Source organism: Rhagoletis zephyria, unplaced genomic scaffold, assembly GCF_001687245.7.
Source record: "Rhagoletis zephyria isolate East Lansing unplaced genomic scaffold, Rhagoletis_zephyria_1.1 Rzeph_scaffold_00654, whole genome shotgun sequence".
Classification (NCBI taxonomy): domain Eukaryota; kingdom Metazoa; phylum Arthropoda; class Insecta; order Diptera; family Tephritidae; genus Rhagoletis; species Rhagoletis zephyria.
Genome location: NW_016157738.1, coordinates 48,199 through 72,821, shown reverse-complemented (window position 1 = coordinate 72,821; position 24,623 = coordinate 48,199). Strand labels below are relative to the sequence as shown.

At 34.3% G+C, this 24,623-nt stretch overlaps 2 protein-coding genes across 2 annotated transcripts; both read right to left on the bottom strand.

Annotated features, from left to right (window-relative positions):
• Positions 1-298: 298 nt before the first annotated feature.
• On the bottom strand, positions 299-9,455 carry LOC108360918 (nose resistant to fluoxetine protein 6-like). Its single transcript, XM_017613383.1, has 6 exons — positions 9,161-9,455; positions 6,682-7,537; positions 4,662-4,781; positions 1,802-2,047; positions 975-1,533; positions 299-880 (listed from the first exon to the last, which is right to left on the bottom strand). Exons 1-6 carry the CDS (start codon positions 9,399-9,401, stop codon positions 752-754), a joined length of 2,151 nt encoding a protein of 716 aa, XP_017468872.1. The 5' UTR covers positions 9,402-9,455; the 3' UTR covers positions 299-751.
• Positions 9,456-15,368: 5,913 nt separating this feature from the next.
• Positions 15,369-22,203, bottom strand: LOC108360920 (nose resistant to fluoxetine protein 6-like). The gene is made up of 6 exons (XM_017613386.1): positions 21,966-22,203; positions 18,860-19,715; positions 18,050-18,169; positions 16,266-16,511; positions 15,600-16,158; positions 15,369-15,497 (listed from the first exon to the last, which is right to left on the bottom strand). Exons 1-6 carry the CDS (start codon positions 22,201-22,203, stop codon positions 15,369-15,371), a joined length of 2,148 nt encoding a protein of 715 aa, XP_017468875.1.
• Positions 22,204-24,623: the final 2,420 nt, after the last annotated feature.

Genomic DNA, 24,623 nt, shown 5'->3' with positions numbered 1-24,623 from the left:
CAAGCCGTCTAGGAATGATAGAAATCCGAAAAAAACACGTAAAGCCAAACAGAATTAATTTTTTTGTTTTTGTTTTTGCAAAACGTGCAAAGATACACACATGAAATTTCTTATGTGCACCCTCCACACAGACCCCAATCACCCCTGAAAATTTCTTTGATATCGGGCAAGCCGTCTAGGAGGAGTATGCGAACAGGAAGTTTTGCCACTTAATTTTATATATATAGATTTATTATTTTTTTTTTACAAAAGAACAGCTCATTATCTAACAAAAATCGTACAAATTCATAGTTTAAACTTTGTGAAAAAATTATGAAAATTCTGCGAAGTTGCATCTAAATGTTCAACTTTTTTGCCAAAGAATCGTTGCAAAAGAATTGTGTTGATTTTTAATAACGTGTTTTTTTTAAGTATCACACACTATAAAAAAGTCGAATATACTTTGTATGGAAGAAAATGCATAAAAAAAATTGCAAAACTCATAACGAATTTTTCAGCAACTTCAAACTTGCACTTTGTTATACCTAAATTTAATAGACTAGAAAACTGCATACTCAAAAAATTCTGAAAAATTAAATTAAAAGGTTAAAAAAACTAGATGTAACTTCTCAGAATATTTAATTTTTGCACAAAGTTTGAACTATGAATTTATATGCTTTTTGTTAGATAATGAGGCAATAAATATGTATGTAGATACTTTGCTACGATAAAACTTAAACTAAAATTTACAGCCGCAACTTTTAACATCCGTTTAGTTAAGCTTCTCTTTGGCGCGCTGCAGCATCAGTCTTGATATATTCTTGTAGGGCACCTCGAAGAACAGGGTGAAAATTGTGCAGAAAAAGTAAAGAACAGCACAATAGCCAATATAATCACTTAACTGAAAATTAAAAAAAAAAATAAAACGAAGGAAAAAAAATTGGAAAAAAATTTAGAAACAAAACAAAAAAGAAATATTTTAATCATCAACTCACGAATCTTAGCGGCGTCATGTTGATACTCGCATTGCCAAATCCTGTCACTAATGAAATATTCATTGGATTCATCAGAAACAAAGCGTAGGTGATCTGATTGAATTTTTTGAAAATTGGATTTTCCAAAGCGCCAAAGAACCACTTTACACTACCGGCGGCATTGGCAAATATCAAACAACAGACACTCGCTGAAAACAGCAAACGTTGCAGCACCAACAACACAACGTAGTATAAAATCGAATACCCAGTAGCGATTGTTGTATAATTGCAAATGAAGAATACGATAATCGCCAAATAGCCGAGAAACTCTTGCAACGATTGATTCTGAAAGAAACCCGCATAGCGTTGATGCTTTTGATTTTGTACGAAAAACCAGCCAGCTACACCGCCAATTATGTAAGCGAAAACGCGTGACAGCGGATGCATGTAGAGCTCGGTGAAAACGGACGAGGTGCTTTCCCAAGAGTACTGGAAATTCATGGTCAGGCCGATGTAGAAGGTGTACACCAAATTGGCTGCTAAAATGCAGAGCGTAAGCGCTTTTGCCACTTTCGGATGCCTGGAGAGTGATGAGAGACGTAAAGTGGTTTAATGCGTGATATTTTCATATAAATATATACACATATGCACATTAGGGTGGTCCTTAAAATACATACAAAACAAAGACATCCACGAAAATTTCGAAATTTTAAACAAATTGTTGGCGGTCGAGACCAGTTTTTTTTTAATGTAAAAAGCCTACAAAATATTGAATTGAAATGTACCATATTGTTCATAAATTTTAAGGATCACTCTAATGTGCACACATACGTATGCAGCCTACATACTTCACATAAACGAAGAGTAAAATTGTGCTAATTATGAAAAATTGCATATCACATGCCGAAGACCAGGACCAAAACATGCACATATCCTCGTGATTGAAGAGATTTTGTATGAAGAGAGCATTGCGCCACCAATACAATTCACATTTCTCATATACGCGATGACTAAAATGGAAAACTGATAGATCGTCCATCATACGAGATCCAGCATCACTCATGCAGATGGCAATTAAATAGAGTGGGCCCAATCTATGTACAGTGCGAAAGAGAAAGAAAAGAAAAAGAGTTATTACTTGTATTGTATCATTAATATATCTTGAAACTTAAGGGTCTTAAATAAATAGAAAAAACGATAGAATTTCGACAGTAACTGGCATTCTTACATAGTATGTATATATAAATACGACACAATAAAATTTTGAGATGCATAAATCTTAAATACCTTACTTATAGCGAAAATTGGTAGGTATTGGAAAAGAGGGCGTGGCACTTTCTTAACTAACTGAACTTTTCAAATTGCTTACATCTGGAACCGTTTATGCTAACATCCTAAATGTTTACACAGCTACTTATGGCACCAATACCGTATTTATGGTAGAAAAAGGTAGGTTTTGCCTAGTAAAACATAGCCTTTACAAAAGCTGAGAGGATTTTAGCTTGGGCCAGCCTGGATGCAGTATATACGTTTGGTGATATAAGTTTAGCGTCATCCTTAAAAAACCGAATAAATTAAATACATATATGATCCCGCATTTGAACTTCGAAATATCTATCAAAGCTTCAAGAGGTTGATTATTGCCATAAGGATGTGGAGATAATAGTTGATGCTACGTAGATAAATATATCTATGTAACTGGCACACTACTCATCAATGAAACTCCAGGAAATAAAATATGCGTATACACATTTAGGCTATATTTTGACTAAGAAGGAAGGAAAGTTAGCTTGAGCAAAAATCATCAGCTTTGTTGGGCCGGAGGACAAAAAGTGTAGAGAATTGCGGAAAACAGTTGGCGATTTAGCCAAAGATGAGGTACTTCTAGCGGGCTCAATAACGATGGACGTTCCAATTGCTCTATCGACAATCAAACGATCACATGATCTGCTCAGATACCGTCAGGTAGATGGGGTATGGAAATATACATAAAGCCTCAGGTTTGCAATGTGGGGAACAAGAGATCGGAAACTTACCTATTATTTGTAAAAATTAAGAACTGCAGGCCCAAGAATTTTGAAAGGACTGCTAACAGCAATCGACAAAGTCCGTAAGAGTCGACTACATTTCACTAAAGGGGCAACAATGTTCTTTAACCAAGGAATGAAACCGATTCAAAATAACGTTCCGGTTTGGGTTTCGGTTTTGCCAAGTGTTTCGGTTTCGGTTTTGGTTTCGTTCTTCAAAATTTATTTCGGTTTTGGTTTCGGTTTCGTTCCGGTTTCGGTTTTTCATAGAAATTTTGTTGATATTATTTAAATCACAATGTCTTAAACGTTGAGGATAGAAAATCGAAAATTACAGTTCACTGATAATATCAACACTAGGTTCTTTCCCTAACAATCCGGACCGGATTTGGTAATTAGAGAATAAGAGAAACATTTTCTTTCAAAAATGGAACAAAGTTCAGAAGTACGGAAACGCAAAAACCCACATTTCGTGCCCACAAGTCGAGAAACAGCTGATTCACGTTGTTCTTGTTTTTGTCAATTATACCATGTTCTGACCGACATCGGAAACATGTTTTCGTTGCTAAAACTGGTTTTCGACCTAAAACTTGTGTTTTCGTCCATATAAAATCTGTTAAACGAAAACCAGTTTTCGCTGAAAACTACTTGAAAACTCACTTTCCACTCATTCCAATCGGTGTCTTCACTAGTTTTTTTCGATTATTTATCGAAGTGGAAGTCATATTTTATCATCTTTAATACGCCATTTCGGATTTATTGTTAATTGCCTGGCCAAAGCAAAATAAGAATGAAAGTTAAAGGTTGTAAATGAAAAGAAAATGAAGGAAAAATGTTTTGGTTGTCGGTCAGAACATGGTATTAAATGCAAACACTTGGAAATTGAATTTTGGTTTCACAAATTTGATTTTAAGTACATAGATTGAAAATACATCAACAAGCCATTCACTTTTCCTTAAAAGCACCAAGTAAATGCAGGCAACATGTAAACACAATACAGCTGATATGCACTTTGACACTTTATCCATTTTTACTCGGAGAAAATTTCGGGCTGTTTCGGGCAGGAAGAAGAATACACTTACGATCGAATACGCTCGAATTTTCGCTCTCTATTACCCATTTTGTTGAGTACAGGCATGATTTCTGGGCTATTTTGGGCACACGCGGGATCTCGCATTGCGTACGGGAAAGAAACTACTTAAATATAATTAATCGATTATCGATTCACAACAACAAAGTCATCAGCAGATTCTTGGTAACTTGCCATACTTATTTACTACTTAACAAGAATTTTAGCAAAATGTTGCTGATTTTGGTTAAATAAATCATTTATTTCAAAGAAATTTTTATTTATTATTTTTGTAAATTTCTGGAAAACCGATTGAAACCTGTGATTGAAATGGTTTCGGTATCGTTCCTTTTCAGGTCAAGATAACGGTTACGGTTTCGGTTTCGGTTTTGAAAAACGAAACGGTTTTAAACGGTTACGGTTTCGGTTTGGGTTTCGGTTTCATTCCTTGTCTTTAACATTTCCTCAGTATTTTAAGCAACGACTTATCGGGCTTAAGTGTGTCTGGCAATACTGCGTTCTTTTGGTCCTACGAGGCTACGAGGCCCTTACTTGCCACTTAGCATATCCCAACCTAGCCATAAGGTAGTACAATGTTTTTCCGGCACTTACCTAATCAAGCGATGAAGTAAATACATGAGTATTAGCATCACATTCTTCCATAAGCCAGATTTGCGTATTATATCAATTGTGATGGGATTCCGGAAGAAATGATATGTTTGTAAGAAGCCACTGAAAATAAAATTTTAAAAATTAGATATACGAGTAACAGAAATATATAGTAAAAAAATTAGACGGAGCTACACAAAGAAATGGTTTCATGTACTTTTTATGTTATGTAGTAAAGGTGGTTGAAGTATTCAAAAAAATTATTTTGGCATTACCAGAATTTCTAATACATCCCCACACTCTTAAATTATGATAAAAAAAACTGAAAATCGGGATGTCCGGTCAAAACACCCATCAACAACATTCGAACAACACTTTCGGGAATATTTCCAAGAAAATAAATAAAAAAAGTCTCCGGAAAGTTCTGGCAAAGAATAAAACAGGAACAAAAGTCGAAAGAACTTACTTACAGAGAACTTTCTTAGCGTGAGCAAAATTTTTCTCATAACGTTTCCGTAGTTAAAAATTTGTGAATACTAAAATGTATCAAAAAAGAGTGGAAAGATAAATTAGAAAATTAATAAGGCGCAACTCTCCTTTAACAGACCACAGTCTTTCGAAAGCAAAGAGTCTTACGTAAGAAAATTTTCAATTGCGGCAACTACCTTGAAAGCTCTTTACTGCCTTTCGAAACACTAATTGAAAGATCAGCTGATGAGGAAGTCTAAGCGTTATGCTGTTCGAATTTTAGCAAAAAGTTTTTTTTTAATTTAGTTAATTAAAAATTATAAATTTTTTTCTTTTTGAAACCAACAAAAAAAGGAAACTAAATAAAAAAATAAATAAAAAATATTAAAATAAAAACTAAGCAAAAAAATTCAAATATTTTTTAAGATGAGATAAAATTTAAAAATAAAGATTTTATTAGAAAAAATAAAGAATGGAATCAAAAAAGAGAAAATAGTTCAAAAAATAAAAAAAAAAATTAAAAATTTTAAATTTAAACCAAAATCTTAAAATTAAAAGAAATAATAAAATCCAAATATTAAATGAAATAGAAAAAAAATGTTTTTTTAAATAATAAAATCAAAAAATTAAAAGAAGATGAAATTAACAAAAGAAAAATAAATTAAATTTGAAAAAAAATAAAAAAAATTTAATAATTTATTTTTGAGCTATAGGCCGTATGTTAAATAAAACATTAAATGTTTTTCTATTTTATTTACTTTTTAGTTTTATTTTGGTCGATATTTCGCCTTCAGTCTTTGTCCGGTCGACTGTCGAGTAAGCTAATAGTTCCTGAAGATGCCTTCAGACTGAAGACGAAATATCGACCAAAATAAAATTAAAAAGTAAATAAATCAGAAAAACATTTAATGTTTTATTTAACATACGGCCTATAGCTCAAAAATAAATTATTATACTAAACGGCCAATAAGCAACACAATCAATAAAAAAATAAGTTTCTAAAATTTAAAAGAAATTAAAAATATCTTTATTTTATAAGCAAAAAATCGAATAATTTAAACAAAATTTAACAAAAAACGAAAAGAAATTTATTCATAACAGTAGAAAATAATACGAGTTCCTAAAAATTAAATAAAATGTGAAAACATTGTCTTCTTTTTAAAATAATAACATCTAAAAACTAAAAAATAAAATAAGTTAAGAAAAATAAAATAAAATTAAAAAGGAAAAAGTGCATAAAATAACAGGCAGTTCCACCAGCAATTTAAACGGAAAATGACTTCTTATTTTCCGTTAAACTTACTAAAAGATTTTTATTTTTTTTAATAAATACAATTTAAATTAAAAGAAAATTAAATCGAAAAAATTTAAGTTAAATTGTAGTTATATACATTAATACCGGCCAAATTTTATATCCACTTCTCGTAGACGTAATATTTTATTCACCTTTACAATATACTGAGAATTATATAATTTCCAGTACGATGTTTTTCCTTGCACAGTAATTTCACAAAAAGAGCTCCCTCAATCCTTCAACCCATTATTTTGAACTCACCTTATTGTAAAGAACAAATCCACAAAGACCTCGAAATTTCCCAGATTACTGATGAACTTGAAGTGTTCCGACTTATTGCTCGTCGCCAAATAGGTAACGCATAGTTGATGAAATAAAATCACACCCATCGCACCATAGAAACGCAAGCCATTCACTCCCGGAAATGCATCATTGCCGCTCGCTACACCAGCCGCATCCGTTGGAAATAGCAATTCCCAATTATTTTTCACATCAAAACAATCCAAATATCCTTTGCAAGCTAATGGTTTTGCACTAGATTGTGGTTTCGTCCCCGCTACACCTGCACTATTCTTCTTCTTTCGATCACCATCAGCTACAACGCCTGCCGTTTCATTATTTCTCTTCATGCGCCGAACCAAAGCCATCGCTGTCAATAGCAAAGTCAAGGACCATGCAACAAAGAAAATTATCCACGAAGGTCGCGCTAAAGAGCCCGGACGCATTTTAAGTTCCTTAACGCTGTCGACACGTAACCGCAAATTAAATATATCATTTGCTACAAATATTTCATCCTCTACATAAATGGCCATTAATTGAGCTATCTCGGAAAGTGTGCATGCGGTTGGCAGGCAAAGACCGATACTGACGCGTGGTTCAAAGTATGGAAAATTTGGATCCATTTGCCAGGTAGAGTTATGCCAGAGATGGACGACGCGAAAGTCGACAGGGAATGGTGCAATGTCTGTGATTAGTTTCGAGTTCATTTTGTGTGGTAAGTGCTTAGATATTTTAAGATTGACTGGCTGCTTAACGGCATTACAAGAGTCCCGGCTGCCCAGCCATAAGCCGTTGCCTGTCACAAAGCCAGGCTCTCTGGAACCTGTAGCATCGTACACTGTATAAGAGAGAGAGAGAGAAAAGCGAAATTACAGTTGAAATAGTTGCTATTCTAGCTGATTTATGCTTAATCTAGTAAACAGGCATCATCTACCTTGATTCATTAAAATATGTTTTTAACCGACTTCATAAAAAGGGAAAGGTTTTATATTCGTCAGATTTTTTTTTATGTACCTACATACATATGTTGCCGCATAATTTTGGGCCACGTTAACCGATTTCTATAATTCTTTTTAATAGAGGGGTGGCACCTCAGAGATGGTCCCACATCAATTTGGTTTAGATCCATGGTTCATTGGATCATGAAGAAATTAACGGTACTCTTAAATTTTTATTTGAGAATTAAAGTCGGTTTTTGTTTTTTGCTTAAAAATTACTGGTTGATTTGAGATTTTCTAATGTAGATTCGTTTTAATTTTTTACTAGTCGTATGAATTTACTTCTGTGTCGTTATGTTATCGGCTACTTAACTCTGGCTATTATAAATGAACCTTTCACGTGCTCTTTCGTGGGATTCATACCAAAAGAAAGCGGTGTTAGTGGAGTGGTTTTAAGGAGACATATTGACAGGTAGGTCGGAGTCAAATCTAGATTGGGCCTTGAGGTGTAAAAATTACACAAATGCAGGAAAGGACACCATCGTGTGGGATCTCTACTAGATTTTTCTGGGCTTTGATTTAATGATCTCGAGATATTACTAACGACTGATGACCACTCAGTCCATGTGAGAGAGAAGAGGACTCAAAGTATTTCAGGATGGTGAAACGACAAACGGTGTTGAACACTTTTGCTCTCGCACAAAGGTGATTAAGAATATGACTCGAAGACGAGGTGTTGTGCACTTTACTCAGGTATGAAGTGTCTCCCTTATAAAGGATTAAGTATCACTCACGCAAAAGTCCTCATTCGGGACTGACGCGAGTGGTCTGCGTAAGGTTGAAGACCTTGGTGAAGTGGTTTAGTCCCACCGGGTCTAACTTCTGGCCCTGGAGGCTTTTGCCGTCCTAATTGAACTTCGCCGCTTCGAGAAGCCTTCTGAGAATTGTCGGCTAAAATAGTTCGAACTTCGCTTCGCGTCCAAGGAACGGGGATCCACTTGGACTTGATGAAGTAGAGGTAGACGATCGTGCTCATTTTCCAGTAGAGCCACTTAAAAGGGAAATTGGTAGACTACCGGGACTTTGTTGGGCTTACCGATTTTGGGGTTGTTGCCTGGCTGTGAGGATTGCGTGTTCAGAGGCCACTTGTCCACTCACGTTTGAGGGTCCAAGAGTTGCTAACTAGCCCTCAACCGGGAGTTAGTAGGCAGGGAGGTTAGAAGGGGAAGAATGTATGTCTGGTATTATTTAATCCGAAAAGGTTTTTACATTTCATAAAGATTTTGCAGTATCACCGTCACAACGAAATGTTTGTACCTCCTGTGTAAAGTGGTCCTTAAAATACAACAAAAATATCCTGGAAAATTTTTAAAATTTTGAACAAATTTTTAGGCGTCGCGTTATTTCAACTTTAAGGACAGCCCTTATGTAATCTTATAATATTTCACTTAATACACTTTAAGCTTTTTTCCAAAATAAATATATATATATTTTTTTTTAACATTTAATTATTTCACACTCACTCTTCATTGCCCATGGTTGTTGTTGCAGTATGGCCTTTTGCATATCCTGCAGTTGTCCATAACAACTTGCACTAACCATATCTGGGCGACTGATTGTTGTCAAGCCAAATAAAATCGACGATCGTTGCATTAACTCGAATTGAGCGCTGTTGGGATCGGCAAGAGCTGGCGTACAAAACGCACAGCAACTTAGCAGTATAGACAATACACCAAGTGGATATATCCTGAGCAGCAGCAACATTTTGAAGCTTCTTTAATTTAATTTTCAGTTACTTTCAATTCACTTGTAACTTTTCATCCAATTGTTCTAAAAAATTTTAGTTCTAAATTTTTTAAGAATTAGTCTCCAATTCTAAATTGTATAATCATTTATAGCATATTTCAAAGAATCCTTGCCAAATTTTTTTTCTTACACATTTTGCATAGTATTTTTTTCTATGTATATAAATTTCTTAAAAATTTTCACAAATGCACGCAAAGTTTACTTAATAAATGTTCATTAAATTTTTATACAACAACATTTTTACAATTTTCATAACTTTCTAATTCACTACAAATTATTTTTCTAAATTTAAATATTTATTCTCCCAACTTTTGCTTCAATTTTGTTTTCGAATTTCAACGGTATTTGAAGAAGGATATTCAATATTTCTCGTTCACTTCACAAAAATACCCGCAAATAGTTTGCGGTTTTATTTCACTTTCCGTTTGACGCGTTAGAATTCAAGCTATCATAGCGCCGCACGCAAGCCAATGAAAACTGTAAGTAAAATGTCTTTCTTGCTGATATTTATTAAATTAGAATGCAATGAAATCATTGTAATTAACCAGCAATGCGATGAAGCTTACGCATTACACTTGATCTACTCGTTAAATGATCACTGTTATTAATTAGTAAAATATATACTAACTGCATACGAACATATGTATGTAATAACAGTAATCTCAGAAGCCGGTATAATTGCTCGATGAAAGTACGCCCGTTCACATACAAACATAGAATGTTATTGTTCGCAGCATAACTGCTTTGTATCAGAGGGTTGTGGGTTCGATGCCGACTATTGCGTAGATTTTGCTAATATCATGATGGCAGTGGATGCCCAGCTGCAATTACTAAATTAAAATGAGTTTATGTATCAGCTTTAAGAGCGGTTGGGTAAAGGTCACAAAAAACAGAATAATTCTGGTGAAAATAAATTATATATTTTCATTATATGTATGTACATATGTGCATAGGTATATTAGGGTGGACCAAAAATACATGAGGGATTTTTCAAAAGTGAATAAAAGAACATATTTTTTGTTAAAAAATAATATTTGAAATGTGAAATTTGAATAATTTTAGAAAATACCGAAAGGGCTTAACATTTTAATCTTTTTTTTTGCAACTATCTTGAACTCACTACAGTCTTTCGAAAGATAAAAGTCTTTCCTAAAAGTGTTATCAATTTCGGCAATGGTCTTGAAAGCTCTTCTTTGTCTTTCGAAGACTAATTGAAAGATCTGCTAACGAGGTTAACAATTAATTTTCTAAAAATTATAATTTTTAATTTTTAGAAAATTTTTCTTTTCAAACAGTAAAATCTAAAAACTAAAGACAATTCAATTTTAAAAAGAAAAACTTAATAAAATAATTTACTAAAAATTTAATGAAATACAAAAAAATATTTTTCTTTTTATAATAAAAGAAAATTGCATTCAAAAATTATTTTCTTTTCAAATTAATTAAATCTTAAATTTAATAGAAAGTTAAGTTTAAAAAAGGTCAATCAAAGAAAACTAAATAAATTTCTAAAAATTTAATGACATTGAAAAAGTTTGTTTTTTTTATTTAAAATCTAAAAATTGAAAAAAGGCATTAAACAAAAAAACATTATTTAAAAATATACAGAAAATAACTTTCTTAAAATTAAATTTAATTTAAAATATAAAATACAGTTTTATTAAGCAATTTTAGCAGACTACATCGGTAAGTTTTTTTCGGATAAGAGTAAATTTATATTAGTTGTCTTCAGAAAAGCGGCCCAATCCTCTCAACGATCTAACAATTTTATATTAAAACCGCCTTCTATTACGTGAATATAACACTTGCATTTAAATAGTTTAATACACTTAATTTCTAACTGAGCTATTGACTAGTGTCTAATAATTGCCATTGAGTAAAACCAGTTTTGCTGTGTATTTAGATTGGCACCGGAAAATTTATATAAACAACATAAAGCTATTAAGCATGCACGCATGCCACATAGACTTTTAGGTATGCATGTATGTACATATGTATGTACATTAGACCGTACCATCTTACAAGCAAAGAAAAATATTCGCTGTACACTCCTTAGTCGCTTTTTACATTTTTCGGTGACAGCTACGTTAAGCAACTATTTCGAAATAGTTTTACTGCAATAATTGAAATACTTCCTTAGAAAAAATTTTATTATTTTTGGCGAGCTCGAGTTTACTGACATTAGGGTGGTGCATTAGGATGATAAGAGCCGAGATCTGGTGGGTAGGTACTAGAACGGTGTACTTGAGGTGAACATATATAGTGGAACAACAAGTCATATTCTCAAGGCAAAAAATCGGTATATCATACTTTAAGATCCAACTGCGATTGCCGAAGATTTGATGAAAAATAAAAAATGTGACTCCTACTTTCGGGCAAAAAAAATTTTTTTTCGAAACTGTCTTACAAAAGTACTTCAGAAACTTTTTTTTCTGGTGCCATCTAATGTACAAATATTACTGATTTTAAACAAATTAGTAAGTACTAAAATAATAGAGTATGTACTCGCAATATGAGCAATAGGTCAACGAGCGAGTATGATACTTAAGTAAACTTATTGGAAATGTATTTCATTGTTTTCATGTTACATAGCTTCTTATATATGTACATATTAATATCTGTTTTTTAAGTGATAAAGCTCTCTGTGGAATAAACCCATAATTTTTAAAGTATTGTCGTCGTATGCAATAAAATTTATTTATGAATATGTATGTATATTTTTATTCATGAACTGGATTAGTTTTATTTGTGCTTTTTTTAATCCATTAAGTGTAATAGGGTCATCCACGTTAAGGACAAAATGACAAGACCAGAGGATTAATAATATTTTTGTGGGTGCGGTGGGTGCTTAATCAAGGTATGACGGTATAAAGTTCAATATAAATTTTGCTCATTCGTAATTTATAAGCAAATAATGCTGAAATCAAAAGCCTTCTTAAATTTCTTTGGACTCAAACCCATATTGTAATATTTAATTTACTTTATCAATTTAAGTAATCGAAATTTTTCACACAGGTGGCAACCATCCATTTTTTTGTTTTAACTGAATTTGGTAAATTATTCAATTTTGGTATAATAAAGTGTAAATTTTAAGTAGCTGGGGCTTACCGTTGATTTTTGGTAATTTTTTTTTCGATTGGAGGTGTTGATCATTTTGTCGGCCATTGTCGTGTAGTGGTTAGCAGTAAGCGCTACTATTTCGCCGAGCCTGGGTTCAAGCGCTGCTGCAAAGTAAAATCGCAAAAAGATATAGAAAAATGTTTGTTTCTTTACAGTGGTCCCCCCTCGGCAGGCAATGCCAAGCTTCCGATTATCTTTTCGGAGTCGGCGTAAAACTGGGACCTACCCCCTTTGAGTGACAACGTCAAGGTGCTCGCCACAAATCGGAGGAGAAGCGCCAATCATTTGTTGATCATTCTCTCCATATAAGAAAATCTCCAGACATGCATACTACTTCGTACGGAAGAAAAGGACTAACAGTGTGAACAAAAAAATTGCTCAAAATCAACGTTAAACTTTAAATAAGAAAAAAAACTTACCGTGTGAAAATTCGACCAAGAGCTGTATACTAAACTAATTTTTTCCTTATATTAGACATATTTTATAAATTAATATAGGTTCCTATATTTTTAAACTTCATTGTTTGTAAAAAAAAATTGAAGCAAAAAATTTAACTAACAGTTTTTTTTTTCATTATTGCTTAGTATTTGCATCTTAATTCCCCCTATTCCAGAAGTCTTTTAGTTCCTGTAGTACATTATCTTCTACTTCAGTAAGACTCTGCCTCTTCATTTGCAGGTTACGCCTTTTTTCCTCTGCTAGCTCCTCTTTCTGGAGGTCGTAGAGCCAGTCTATACCCCGATAGATTTTTATTTATGGTTTGCTATTGCTTCTTCATGGCATGGCACATTTCTTTTGGAATGCCCAACTCCTATACAATAACGCCCGCAGATGCTGAGCTTTTTCTGACGGTGATTGATACTCATACCGGTATTCAGTATCTCAGATATTCGTCTGGCGGCAAAATCTCTGTTGTAGTTGCAGGAGTTCTGACAAATAACCCACCTCGAATGTTTTCGCCACATCTCCATTGGGTTCCTGCATAGCAATTAATTTAGCTCTGTATTAGGCCCAAGGTAGCTTTACTGGCTTTCAGATTTTGAGCCGCCTAGTGTCGCATGTAGGTTTTTTTTTTTTGATCGGACCATACCTGTAATGTGTTTTTCGAATTTATCAGTCTCACCTTCTTCCACTCAGACACACACACTTCGATAAGGGTCCGGCCAAGTTTAACTCAGCCTCAAAGCTCTGCCAATATCCACCTGGCTTTAAAAACCCCGCGTGCGATATTTGGGCGATATAGCAGCTTATTCGATGCTTTTGACCTAAATTTAAAAACTATGTTATAAATTTACTGTAATATATAGAAACACTTATTGCAGTTTTCTTTAAAAATTAATTAATTACATACATTTTCGCAACCGAGTCTTCTCGTAAATTATTGGCGAAATAATTCTTATAAAATGTCATCATATTCTCTTTTTCTATGTTCATTCGTAATGCCTACCTTTTTCTCCGCTTAGAAATCCGATAATTCGAAGTTCATTTAGAATCAAAAACAGTACAAACTACTAGATACTTAGCCTTTAACGCAGCTGATTGCACTCGTGAAGTGGGGAAAAAAGCCGTACAAGTCCGTGAGCTGTACTCATCTCAACCGATTAATTTATTTCTTTATAAAAATCTACATCAACTCTCATAAATATGTACATACATTAGACTGCATTACTCCCTATACAAAAAAAAATCGGCACTGGTTTTCCATTAGAATTATAAAATCCATTATGTTTTAAGACTTTCACCAAAAAATATTAAAGTTAACGTGAGCTGGACCGATTTGAAAATAGATCTAAAAATTAGTTGTTTAAGTATTTTTTGAAAAAAAGTTATTTTTTTGTTTAATATATTTTTTGATAAAAAAGTTTTTTTCCCTTTTAAGTGTTTTTATTAAAATTTTTATTCACGAGGTATACAAATATGCATATCACAAGAATTTAAAACGATACAAATTTTTTAAAACTCGGTCAGTAATTTTTTTGTTTAATATATTTTTGTATATAAAAAAAGTATTTTTCCTTTAAATGTGTTCTGTCTCAAATTTTTAAAAACAAAGTATATAAATATGCATATCACAAGAAAGGGGATTAAATCACCTTTACAACGATATGAATCAATTCAAAATTTTCTGAAATATTAAAATTTTAATTTTTCGAAGATCTGACATTTGACCCGTCATAACACCTGTAATATAATTTTCCTCAAAAAAAGTTACATACCATATAAATAAGAGAAAAAGGCGGACCACGTTTGTATTTCTAATTTTTTTCTTTTTACATGCAATAATTAAAAATCATTTTTTACCAAAAGTCCGATTTCGAACTTCGAAGGCCCATAACTCGATTTCGGAGGCTACTTCGAAAAACGGAGAACTTACTTTTTTACTTATGACTCAATCTCTTAAAAAAGTTGCTTTGGCCCATTACCCAGCCGAGTGCTGCACAGTATTATGATTCCGTTGACATAATTTTTTTTTTTAATTTTTATGCAGATTTTTTAAGCTTAATCTGTTTTGTCATCTAAGTGAAGTTTTTTCAAAAAATCCCTCAAGAAACTATTTTTATTCACTAAAAAATCCACTTTGGTAGGTATTTTAAAATCAGTCCAGCTCACGTAAATCTTAAAATTTTTCCAAAATATTTTGGTGGAAGTTTTAAAATATAATAAATTTTGTAATCCCGGCAGAAAACCCGCAACTTTTTTTAGTGATGCAGTCTAAAGTACATATATTCATAACTACAAATATTATTCATATTCATTGTTAAATCTTTAACTTTAATCCTTGACAGACGAAACCTTTACATTCCTTCAGTTAAGCTTCTCTTTGGCGTGCTGCAGCATCAGTCTTGATATACTTTTGTAGGGCAACTCGAATAACAGGGTTAAAATCGTGCAAATAAAGTAGAGAATAGCACAATAGGCAAGATAATCCATTGACTGAAATATAGGAAAAAAAACATAACACGAAACAAGAAAATTTTTAAATGGAACAAAAAAAAAATACATATGTAGATATGTTTGTTTTCATCATCAACTCACCAATCTAAGCGGTGTAGAGGGGATACTTGCATTGCCAAATGCCGCCACCACTTGAATAACGATTGGATTCATTAGGAACAAAGCATAGGTGATTTGATTGAATTTCTTGAAAATTGGGTTCTCCAAAATGGCAAAGAACCACTTTACGCAACCCGCAGCTTTTGAAAATATCAAACAACAGACACTCGCTGAAAACAGCAAACGGTGCAGCACCAACACCGCAACGTAGTAAAAATTCGAATGCCCCGAAGCGAAGGTTGTAAAATTGCAAGTGAAGAATACAATAATCGCCAAGTAACCGAGAAACTCTTGCAACGATTGATTCTGAAAGAAACGCGCATGGAGTTGATGCTTTTGATTTTGTACGAAATACCAGCCAGCTACACCGCCTATTATGTAAGCGAAGACGCGTGACAGCGGATGCATGTAGAGCTCGGTGAAGAGTGTTAAGGTTGTTTCCAATGAATATTGAAAATTCATGGTCAGGCCGATGTAGAAGGTGTACGCCAAATTTGCTGGTACAAGGAATAGCGTAAGAACACGCGCCGCTTTCGGTTGTCTGCAGAGAGAGAGAGAGAGAGAGAAGAGAAAAGGAAGGCGGTTTAATGCATGTCTCACTTTCATGCATGTACGAGTACATATTTAGCTATCACACTGCATACTTACTTCACATAAACGAAGAGCAAAATTGTGCTAATTAAATAAAATTGCATATCACATGCCGAAGACCAGGTCCAAAACATGCACATATCCTCGTGAGTGAAGAGATTTTGTATGAAGAGTGCATTTCGCCACCAATACAATTCGCATTTCTCGTACGCTCGATAACTAAAATGGTAAACTGATAGATCGTCTATCATAAGACTTCCGGTGTCGGTTATGCAGTTGACAATTAAATAGAGTGGGCCCAATCTGTGTGTAGTGCAAAAGGATAAGAAAAAAACAGGAGTTACTATTTTGTGTCACAAAAGTAAAAAAAAGCTACATGTGCTGAAGCTTAAGTGATGTTTAGGCAAATACATATAGCTCAATTACTTCAATAGTGTCATAACTCAAAAAAAAACCAAACTCGAGAAAAGCGGCTTTATATGTACATAGTTGGTTACCACAAAGCCTAACGGAAAAACGAGATCGAAGGCAAAGAGGCAACCCTGAGTGCTATGAAGTACACTACAAGGAGATCTGCTACCATCACTTTTATGGATGTGTATGATTATAGAAGGACGAATTAGGTAATAGTTATTAAACATCATGTCAGAATGACAGACAGCATTAGGAGCCTTCCAATCACACGTTCCAATATTACCTTGTGGTAGGCTCCAGGACATGAGGGTTTTAATGGCAACGAATGACCTAAGATACACGCAAAAATTCGAACCCAAAAAAGAGCATAAAGGCAAAATCTTCCGAGTAAGCGAACATGTTTCTACTCGTGTATGAAGCCTAGCGATAAAGGAGCAAAATATTTTTGATGTGTATTTAAATATCTTAGCTGTTGGCATGGCTACAATTTGCGTTAACCCAGCAGGAAATCTATAATTGCTTCTTGTGGGTACAAATGGACATTTCTGAAATAGTTCAGAGTTATTTCAAGACCATTTCGGGGCCATTTCGGACCTGTTCTGTACTGGTTTAGAACCATTTTGAAACTTTTATGGATCGTTTCAAGACTAGTTGGGGATCATTTTGGAGACATGTTCAGTAGGGTGCCCATCGAAAATGCTTTTTTTTTTGGAAATTGTAAGACCCTACCCCTTAATTTTATTCGTTTTTATCAGAAATATTGTTGCCTATTTTTATAAATTCTTTAAAGGTCGTTTAGAGGTCGCGACTTGTCGATTTAGGTCAGAAAATAGGATTTTGTAGATATATGAGTGTTTTAATAACTATTTTGATTCGATTTCAAAGATCGAATATGTTCTCACAAAATGATATATAGGCCTTTAAATCTGACCGATCTCGACCAAATTTGGTATAAACATTGTGCATAGCCTTCTTAAGTTGAATATTTTTGAAATCGAACAAAACCTACTCCTCCTAAAATATAAGTAGCTGTGAGTTTTTTTGAAATTACCGTTACGTTGGTGGAGCCCGTGGCTTTTGTCCGATTGGTCTGGATATTTGAGAACCATTTTGAGCCTAGTCCTGCACCATTTCGAGAGCAGTTCAGGGCTAGTATGGGATAATACTGGGAGCAGTTAAGTAACATTTTATGGACTAGTACAGAACTATTTTGGGACTATCTCTGGCTCATTTAGGACACTTTTCGGGACAATTTCTGAGCTATTTCCTGACTATCTCACACCTATTTAGTGTTCAATGTGGGACTAAATATTTCTGGACCATTTTACACTAGTTTTAGCTTTTTATCAATTTTTATTATTTGTATACTTTTCCAGAACCTCTTCAGGACTAATCCAGGAAAATTTTATAATAATGCCAACACTTACCTTATCAAGCGATGCGCTAGGTACATGAATATTAGCTTCACACACTTCCATAAGTCAGATTTGCGTATTTTCTCAATTGTACTGCTGTTCCGGAAGAAATGATATGTCTGCAAGAAGCCACTGCAAAAAATATAAAAAATTTGGTATAGGTTACATGAAAATATAGCGAACAATTAAGAAATGCAAAAGCCCATACGACGAAAATGTACTTTTGAAAAAGAAGAAAAACTACCCCACCTTTTTTTAGTTTTCTATACAAATTAAAAAGCGTTTTCTAAAGGAAAATTAAAAAATTTACGATTGAAATTTAAAACTAAGTATGAATTTTTAGCAATTAAAAGTGTAGACATAAAATACTTGTCCATAAAAAATTAGTCATAAATTTTTTAAAAATTAAAACTAGGCATAACTTTTGCTAACACGAAAGGAAGGTAGACATATTTAGTTTATAAAAAATGTAAAATAATTATTTCTAATTAAAACCGTAGACATAAATTTTTGACCTTTTTAAAAGTAGACCTCAATTTTTGGCCGTTTAAAAATTTAGCATAAATTTGCTGGTTCAGTTTCATTTGTTCAGCTTCTAATGGAAAACGAAAAAAAAAATTGCTATTGAAGTTAAAAGCTAAACATGCATTTTTGGCAACTTAAAATGTGGACATACATTTTTTTTTAAGAAACCTTACATTAAAAAAATAGACACACGTTTTTTATCTTTTCAAAGGGAGGCATAAAATTTTTTAAAAATTGAAAATAACTTTTTCCTAAAAAGCTCCCTAAATCTCTTACCGCACCCCTTAAAAAACCAACCTTATTGTGAAGAATAAATCCACGAAGACCTCAAAATTTCCCAAATCATTGGTGAATTTGAATTGTTCCGACTTATTGCTCGTCACCATAAAGGTAACCCAAAGCTGATGATATAGAATCACACACATTGCACCATACCAACGCAAGCCATTCACTCCAGGAAATAAAACATTTCCATCCATTACTCCATCTTCACCAGCTGGAAATAGCAATTCAAAATTGTTTAGCACATCAAAACAATCCAAATATCCTTTGCCAGTCAAAGGTTCTGCACTCGATTTAGGCTTCGCCACCGCAACACCTGCACTATTCTTCTTCTTTCGATCACCGTTAGCCACCATACCAGCAGTTTCATTATTTCTCTTCATGCGCCGCGATAAAGCCACGACTGTCAGTAGCAGCGTCAAGAACAAGGACACAGCTAAAATGATGAACGAAGGACGCGCTAAAGAGCCCGGACGCATTTTAAGTTCCTTAACGCTGTCCACACGTAGCCGCAAATTAAAAATATCATTCGCTAAAAATATCTCATCCTCTACATAAATGTCCATTAGTTGGGCTATCTCGGAAAGTGTGCACGCGGTTGGCAGGCAAAGGCCGATAGAGACGCGTGGTTCATAGTATGGTAAAATTGGATCCATTTGCAAAGTAGAGTTATGCCAGAGATGGACGACACGAAAGTCAACGGGAAATGGTGCAATGTCTGTGATTAGTTTCGTATCCATTTTGTGTGGTAAATGTTTAGATATTTTGAGATTGACTGGCTGTTTAACGGAATCACAAGTGTTCCGGCTGCCCAGCCATAAGCCGTTGCCTAACACAAAGCCAGGCTCCCTGGAACCTGCAGCATCGTACACTGTAGAAGAGAAACAGAAAGGGGAAAATGAAAATGAAAAGGTTGTTAATTGTTTTAGATGATTTGTGCTTAATATATGGGACACGCGAATCATATATTGTTTAGCTAAAGGAGGATGGGAGACCAGGTTGAGAGTTGGGATCGTGTTAAAAGAGGTCGACATAACCTTTGGTTTGAGTTATTTATAGAGCTTAAAAGCGAGGATATCCGTAGTTAGCCAATGTCTTCCATAAAGGTGGGACCCGTGCACGAATCCATGCATAGCTGCTGGTGGGGCGTAGAAGCCGTAGCTTACTGCCGGGTTCCAACATTACTCTGAGAGTAGAGTGTGGGCAAGCATCGTGTGATGTGTCAACAGCTCGGATTACCGCTACGGAATTATATGCTGCGAAAACTATAAGAAAGGCTAAGACAGCTTCTCATGTCCTTGTATACAAAGCAAAGATGCCTGATTATATTCATTAGGTACTTTAAATGGTTCAGGTACCAAAAATGTTCATCTCCTTTCGAAAATGCGCCAGTTGCTCGTTTCGAGAGCGGACAGGTGCTGCTGTATTGGATTCGTCCACTGTGTTCCAGGGCGCACTTTAATTTCTTGACCGCCTATGGAGAACGAGTCGAAGGATCTTTTCACTGGAGCCTTGTCATCCGTGTGTACAACATGTCCAATTGAGCACAATCTTTGTATTTTTATGCGCTTAACTGTGTATGTTAATTTCATTCCAACTTCTTCGGTAGTCGTCTCCTATTTGTTCGACATCGTCCATGTTGCTGCACCGTATCAAAGGGGGGCATGATGAGAGATTTGTATGGCGGAATTTTTTCTGTTCGTCCACAGATAGCTCTGTTTTCAGTTCCTACCGAGCGCAAAGCAGCACCTGTGGGCAAAAGTTATCACTACTTCCTTCAATACTTCGAAGTTATAATCGCCAACAGTAACGTATTTCTCCTTTGCCGTCCTTATTCGCAAATAGGCCTACCTTTTTTGCTTCTTTCTCCAAGTTGGTTAAGCCAGCGGAAGAGTTAAATTTCCAGTCGCGATGTTAGGCTTCATATTTTGGCCTGATTGAATGCTGAACGCTTCCGGACCACCTTCGGGCAGAAAGGCCTATATATCCAAGAGTAGGGCATACGTATCCCTTTCTTTAAAATTAGAACACGGTACAGCATCCTCGGCGGAAACTTCCAGATTAAGCAGAAAGCCTGCTCCCAGGAGACTAATCCTCAGTCTGCTAAGAGTCGAATACTCACAAAACATACGTCTCCTCTTTCGTTCCACATCTCCTACAGATTTTATCATTGGTCAGAGCTAGTTTGAAGGCGTAGCCTCTTGAGGGATAGGAGGAGTTTCATGAGCGTATAATCCTCGACACTTTGGATCACACTCGACACTTCCTGGATCATGGACAAGTCGAGCTCCGCATAAATCTCCTGGGCGGAAATCGACATTTCCTCTACCATAATAGTTTTCGACAGAGCAGCCTTCTCGTTGTCCACCACACTGGTATGCCCCAGAACCCAGTACAGATATAAGTACGTCTGCAACAGTATGTAACAAATGCAAAGCTACACTGCATTCCGCCATACTTATTGAGGAAGTGCCTTTATCGTAGCGTGACTGTCGATTCGCTAGATTGTTACTCAGTACCTCACCCGCCCCTCTTGAGGAATTGATGGGAAATACTGCAGTAGTCCGGCAGCTTATAGGACCTATTGAGACCGAGCTCCGCGCAGACAACTGCCACCCTACTCCTTTCGTTCTCTAGAGCCATATTTATTCGTCTATCAACATTTATCTTCCCCTCCTTAAAGCATGTTGTGCCCTTGTGAGCATGCATCCCACTACGTTTTGTTTGATCTTTACCTAAATTAACCTCTACAGGGTCTTTGAAAAAACGATGTTAGTCTAAAGGACTGATAGTTCTTGGGGTATAAGTACCCACTTCTGTCCACTTTTGTCAATAATATGACCCTCGGTGCCTTGAAGAGGTCTTCAAAAAATGTTGCACAGCCAGCCCTTGATCTTCTGAACCGCATTTGGCAACATCGATTTAAAAATGCCATTGAGACCCAGCGACTTATACTGCGAAAAGGAGCCCAAAACCCCCTCTAGTCTGGTTGGCGTCACCAGTTGTCTTGCAAGGCTATCCGCGCCTGCGATTGTTAGTTAGTTTTTTTAGACAGTTGGTATTTTTTTTTTTTAATACAAAAACATTTTTTTTGTTTTACATTCAGTTATTTCACACTCACTTTTTATTGCCCACGGTTGTTGTTGCAGTATGGCCTTTTGCATAATCTGCAGTTGGCCATGACATCTGGCATTAACGAAATCTGGGCGACTGATTGTTGTCAAGCCAAATAAAATCGACGATCGTTGCATTGACTCGAATTGAGCGCCGTTGTTATCGGCAAGAGCTGGCTTACAGAAGACACAGCAACATAGCAGGATAAAGAATAAACTGAGTGGATATAATCTGTGTTGGAACATTTTGGCGCGTCTCTCTATTCACTTAGTTTTTCAGTAAATTTTTAATTTTCATAATTTTTTTTTTTAGAATTGGGCTAAAATTCTAAATTTCAAGATTCACTCGCAAATTTGTTTACTATTTTTACTGCAATTGCTTACACATGATTTTTTTCTATATAAAATTTCTTAAAACTTTTCACAAATGCACGCACAGTGTACTAAATTACTTTTCATTAAATTTAAAGGCAATTATTTTATAATCCTTTTCAACGACAATTTTTTTTCTATTCGATTTTATTTCAACGCTGCCTTCAACTCACTATAAATTAAATATTTACTAAGGAATTATATATATATATATATTTTTTTTTCTTTACTTTCAATTCGCATTAGTAAAAAAAGGGGAATTCAGAATTTCACATTCGTTTCAAAAAAAAACTTCACTGCACATTTCACGCGTTACGGTTCAAATCGACATGGCGTCGCATGCAAGTCAAAGAAAACTGTAAGTAAAATTTCTTGCATTCTGATATTTATTAAATTAGAATGGAATGAAATCTTTGTAATTAGCAAATAATGCAATGAATTTTAGGTAAGTATTATGTTTAATATTGTCGTTAAATGATCATCAATATTTATTAGTTAAATTATAAATATATAATATATAGATAAGTATGTAATAACATTTATGTCAATTGGCTGTATATTTGCTCGATGAAAAAATGCTCATGCGTTCACGTATGTAGATATGTGCGTTAGGGCGGGTCAATTTGTACGGGAGATTTTTTCGACTAAGCGCGTATAGCACAGAAGGATTCTATGTGTAATTCTTAGCAAATTTTGCCGCAGAAACCATTGAGCTAAAATCGATTTAGAGTTTTCCAAATTGCGAAAATAGGTTTCTTAGCATTTTGCTGTAATAAATTTCGTAATAAAGTGCGCTTGAAAAAAGCGGCCTAATCCTGCCAATGATCTATCAATTTTATATTAAATCCACTTTCTATCATTTCAAAAAGTTAAATACAATTAATTTTCAACTGAACTATTGACTACTGTATACAAATTTTCATATATAAGTACATATGTATATCATTTAATATCTTTTAATGATCGAGTACTCTTTGGAATAAATATGGAAAATTGGAATTAATGCATGCATATAAATTTATTTATGTATGCTTGGCAAGGGCGTAGCAAGGCCTCCACCTATGGGGTGCATGAGTTTATATAGACGAAAAAAATGTTGGGCCTGGGCCCAACTTGTTTCTGCGTTCAGTCTGGGCTTAACTGGTTTTTGCCAATCCTTTGCGAAAACTTCGTGACGGCACAACATTGGCGCTTTAATTATGGATTTGCCCATACAATTCGAGTAGTTAATTAATAATTTCCGCTAAACTCAAGTACTTTAAGCATCAATACTTTTACCCAGTACATTAGACAAGACTTAATTCTTCGGCTCTGAGTGCTTAAAAAAATCAGACTTATTAATATTTATAGAGCATGCAAAAAATGTTTAGAGACCCCTCCATCGTATACGCCCATGATGAATGGTTATATTTATTCATGAGTTACATTAATTTTACTTACTTATTTTTTTATAGCCGCAGCTCATTTAACGACAAAATAACGTCACTAAAACATTAGTAATATTTAAGTGGACGCAGTTAGATTTCAAAGTATAAAGTTCAATTTACCTTTTAAATACTTCGCCAAATGTATAAAACTTACGCATGTATGTACATATGTAGTTTCGAGAGAAATGTTTCAAGTTCAAATTTCACAGTTGAAATCTGGTTATTAATTTTTATTAAAACGTGAATCACACGTTTGCTTTCACTAGCAATCAATTGAAGAGCTCGTGTTTGTATTCATATTCAAAGTGATGAATGAAATCAGAGAATCTCCCAAAGGCGTATCTAGTAATTTGTCACAAAATCATTTTTTTTTTTTTTAATAGTTTGTGAATTATATATGTACCTACATTAGACTGCATCAATTCCCATACAAAAAAAAAAAAACTGTACTTTTTTCCATTGCAATTATAAAATCTATTATATTTTAAGGCTTAAGTCAAAATATTTCGGAAAAATACTAAGATTTACGTGAGTTGGACCGATTTGAAAATACCTCTAAAAGTCGAGTTTTATCTGAATAAAAATAGTTTCTGAAAGATTTTTTTTTTGTTAAAGTCCCCTCAAATGATAAAATGGTTTAAGCTTAAAAAATTTGCAAAAAACTATTTAAAAAATTTTCAACAGAATCATAATAATGAGATTTTTAATGCTGTTTTTATAATTTTTGTCAAAAATTTGTATAAGAAAAACCTGAATAACTGAACCTAAACTATTCCCATTTGGACTTGTGAGGTATCATTGGAAAGGTATTTTCTCACTTTTTTTATTCCTTTGCTAATAAATTCATTCAAAGGGCGAAAGGGAAGG

Bases quoted from the DNA above. Each gene is read 5' to 3' on its own strand.
- LOC108360918 (XM_017613383.1), bottom strand. From the start codon at position 9,401: ATGTTGCTGCTGCTCAGGATATATCCACTTGGTGTATTGTCTATACTG. The intron at 2,048-4,661 runs GTAAGTGCCGGA...CACTGTACATAG, and splicing joins TTACTTCATCGCTTGATTAG to ATTGGGCCCACTCTATTTAA. The intron at 881-974 runs GTGAGTTGATGA...TTTAATTTTCAG, and splicing joins ACATGACGCCGCTAAGATTC to TTAAGTGATTATATTGGCTA.
- LOC108360920 (XM_017613386.1), bottom strand. From the start codon at position 22,203: ATGTTCCAACACAGATTATATCCACTCAGTTTATTCTTTATCCTGCTA. The intron at 18,170-18,859 runs GTTGGTTTTTTA...TATTTTTTGCAG, and splicing joins GATTTATTCTTCACAATAAG to TGGCTTCTTGCAGACATATC. The intron at 15,498-15,599 runs GTGAGTTGATGA...CCTATATTTCAG, and splicing joins CCTCTACACCGCTTAGATTG to TCAATGGATTATCTTGCCTA.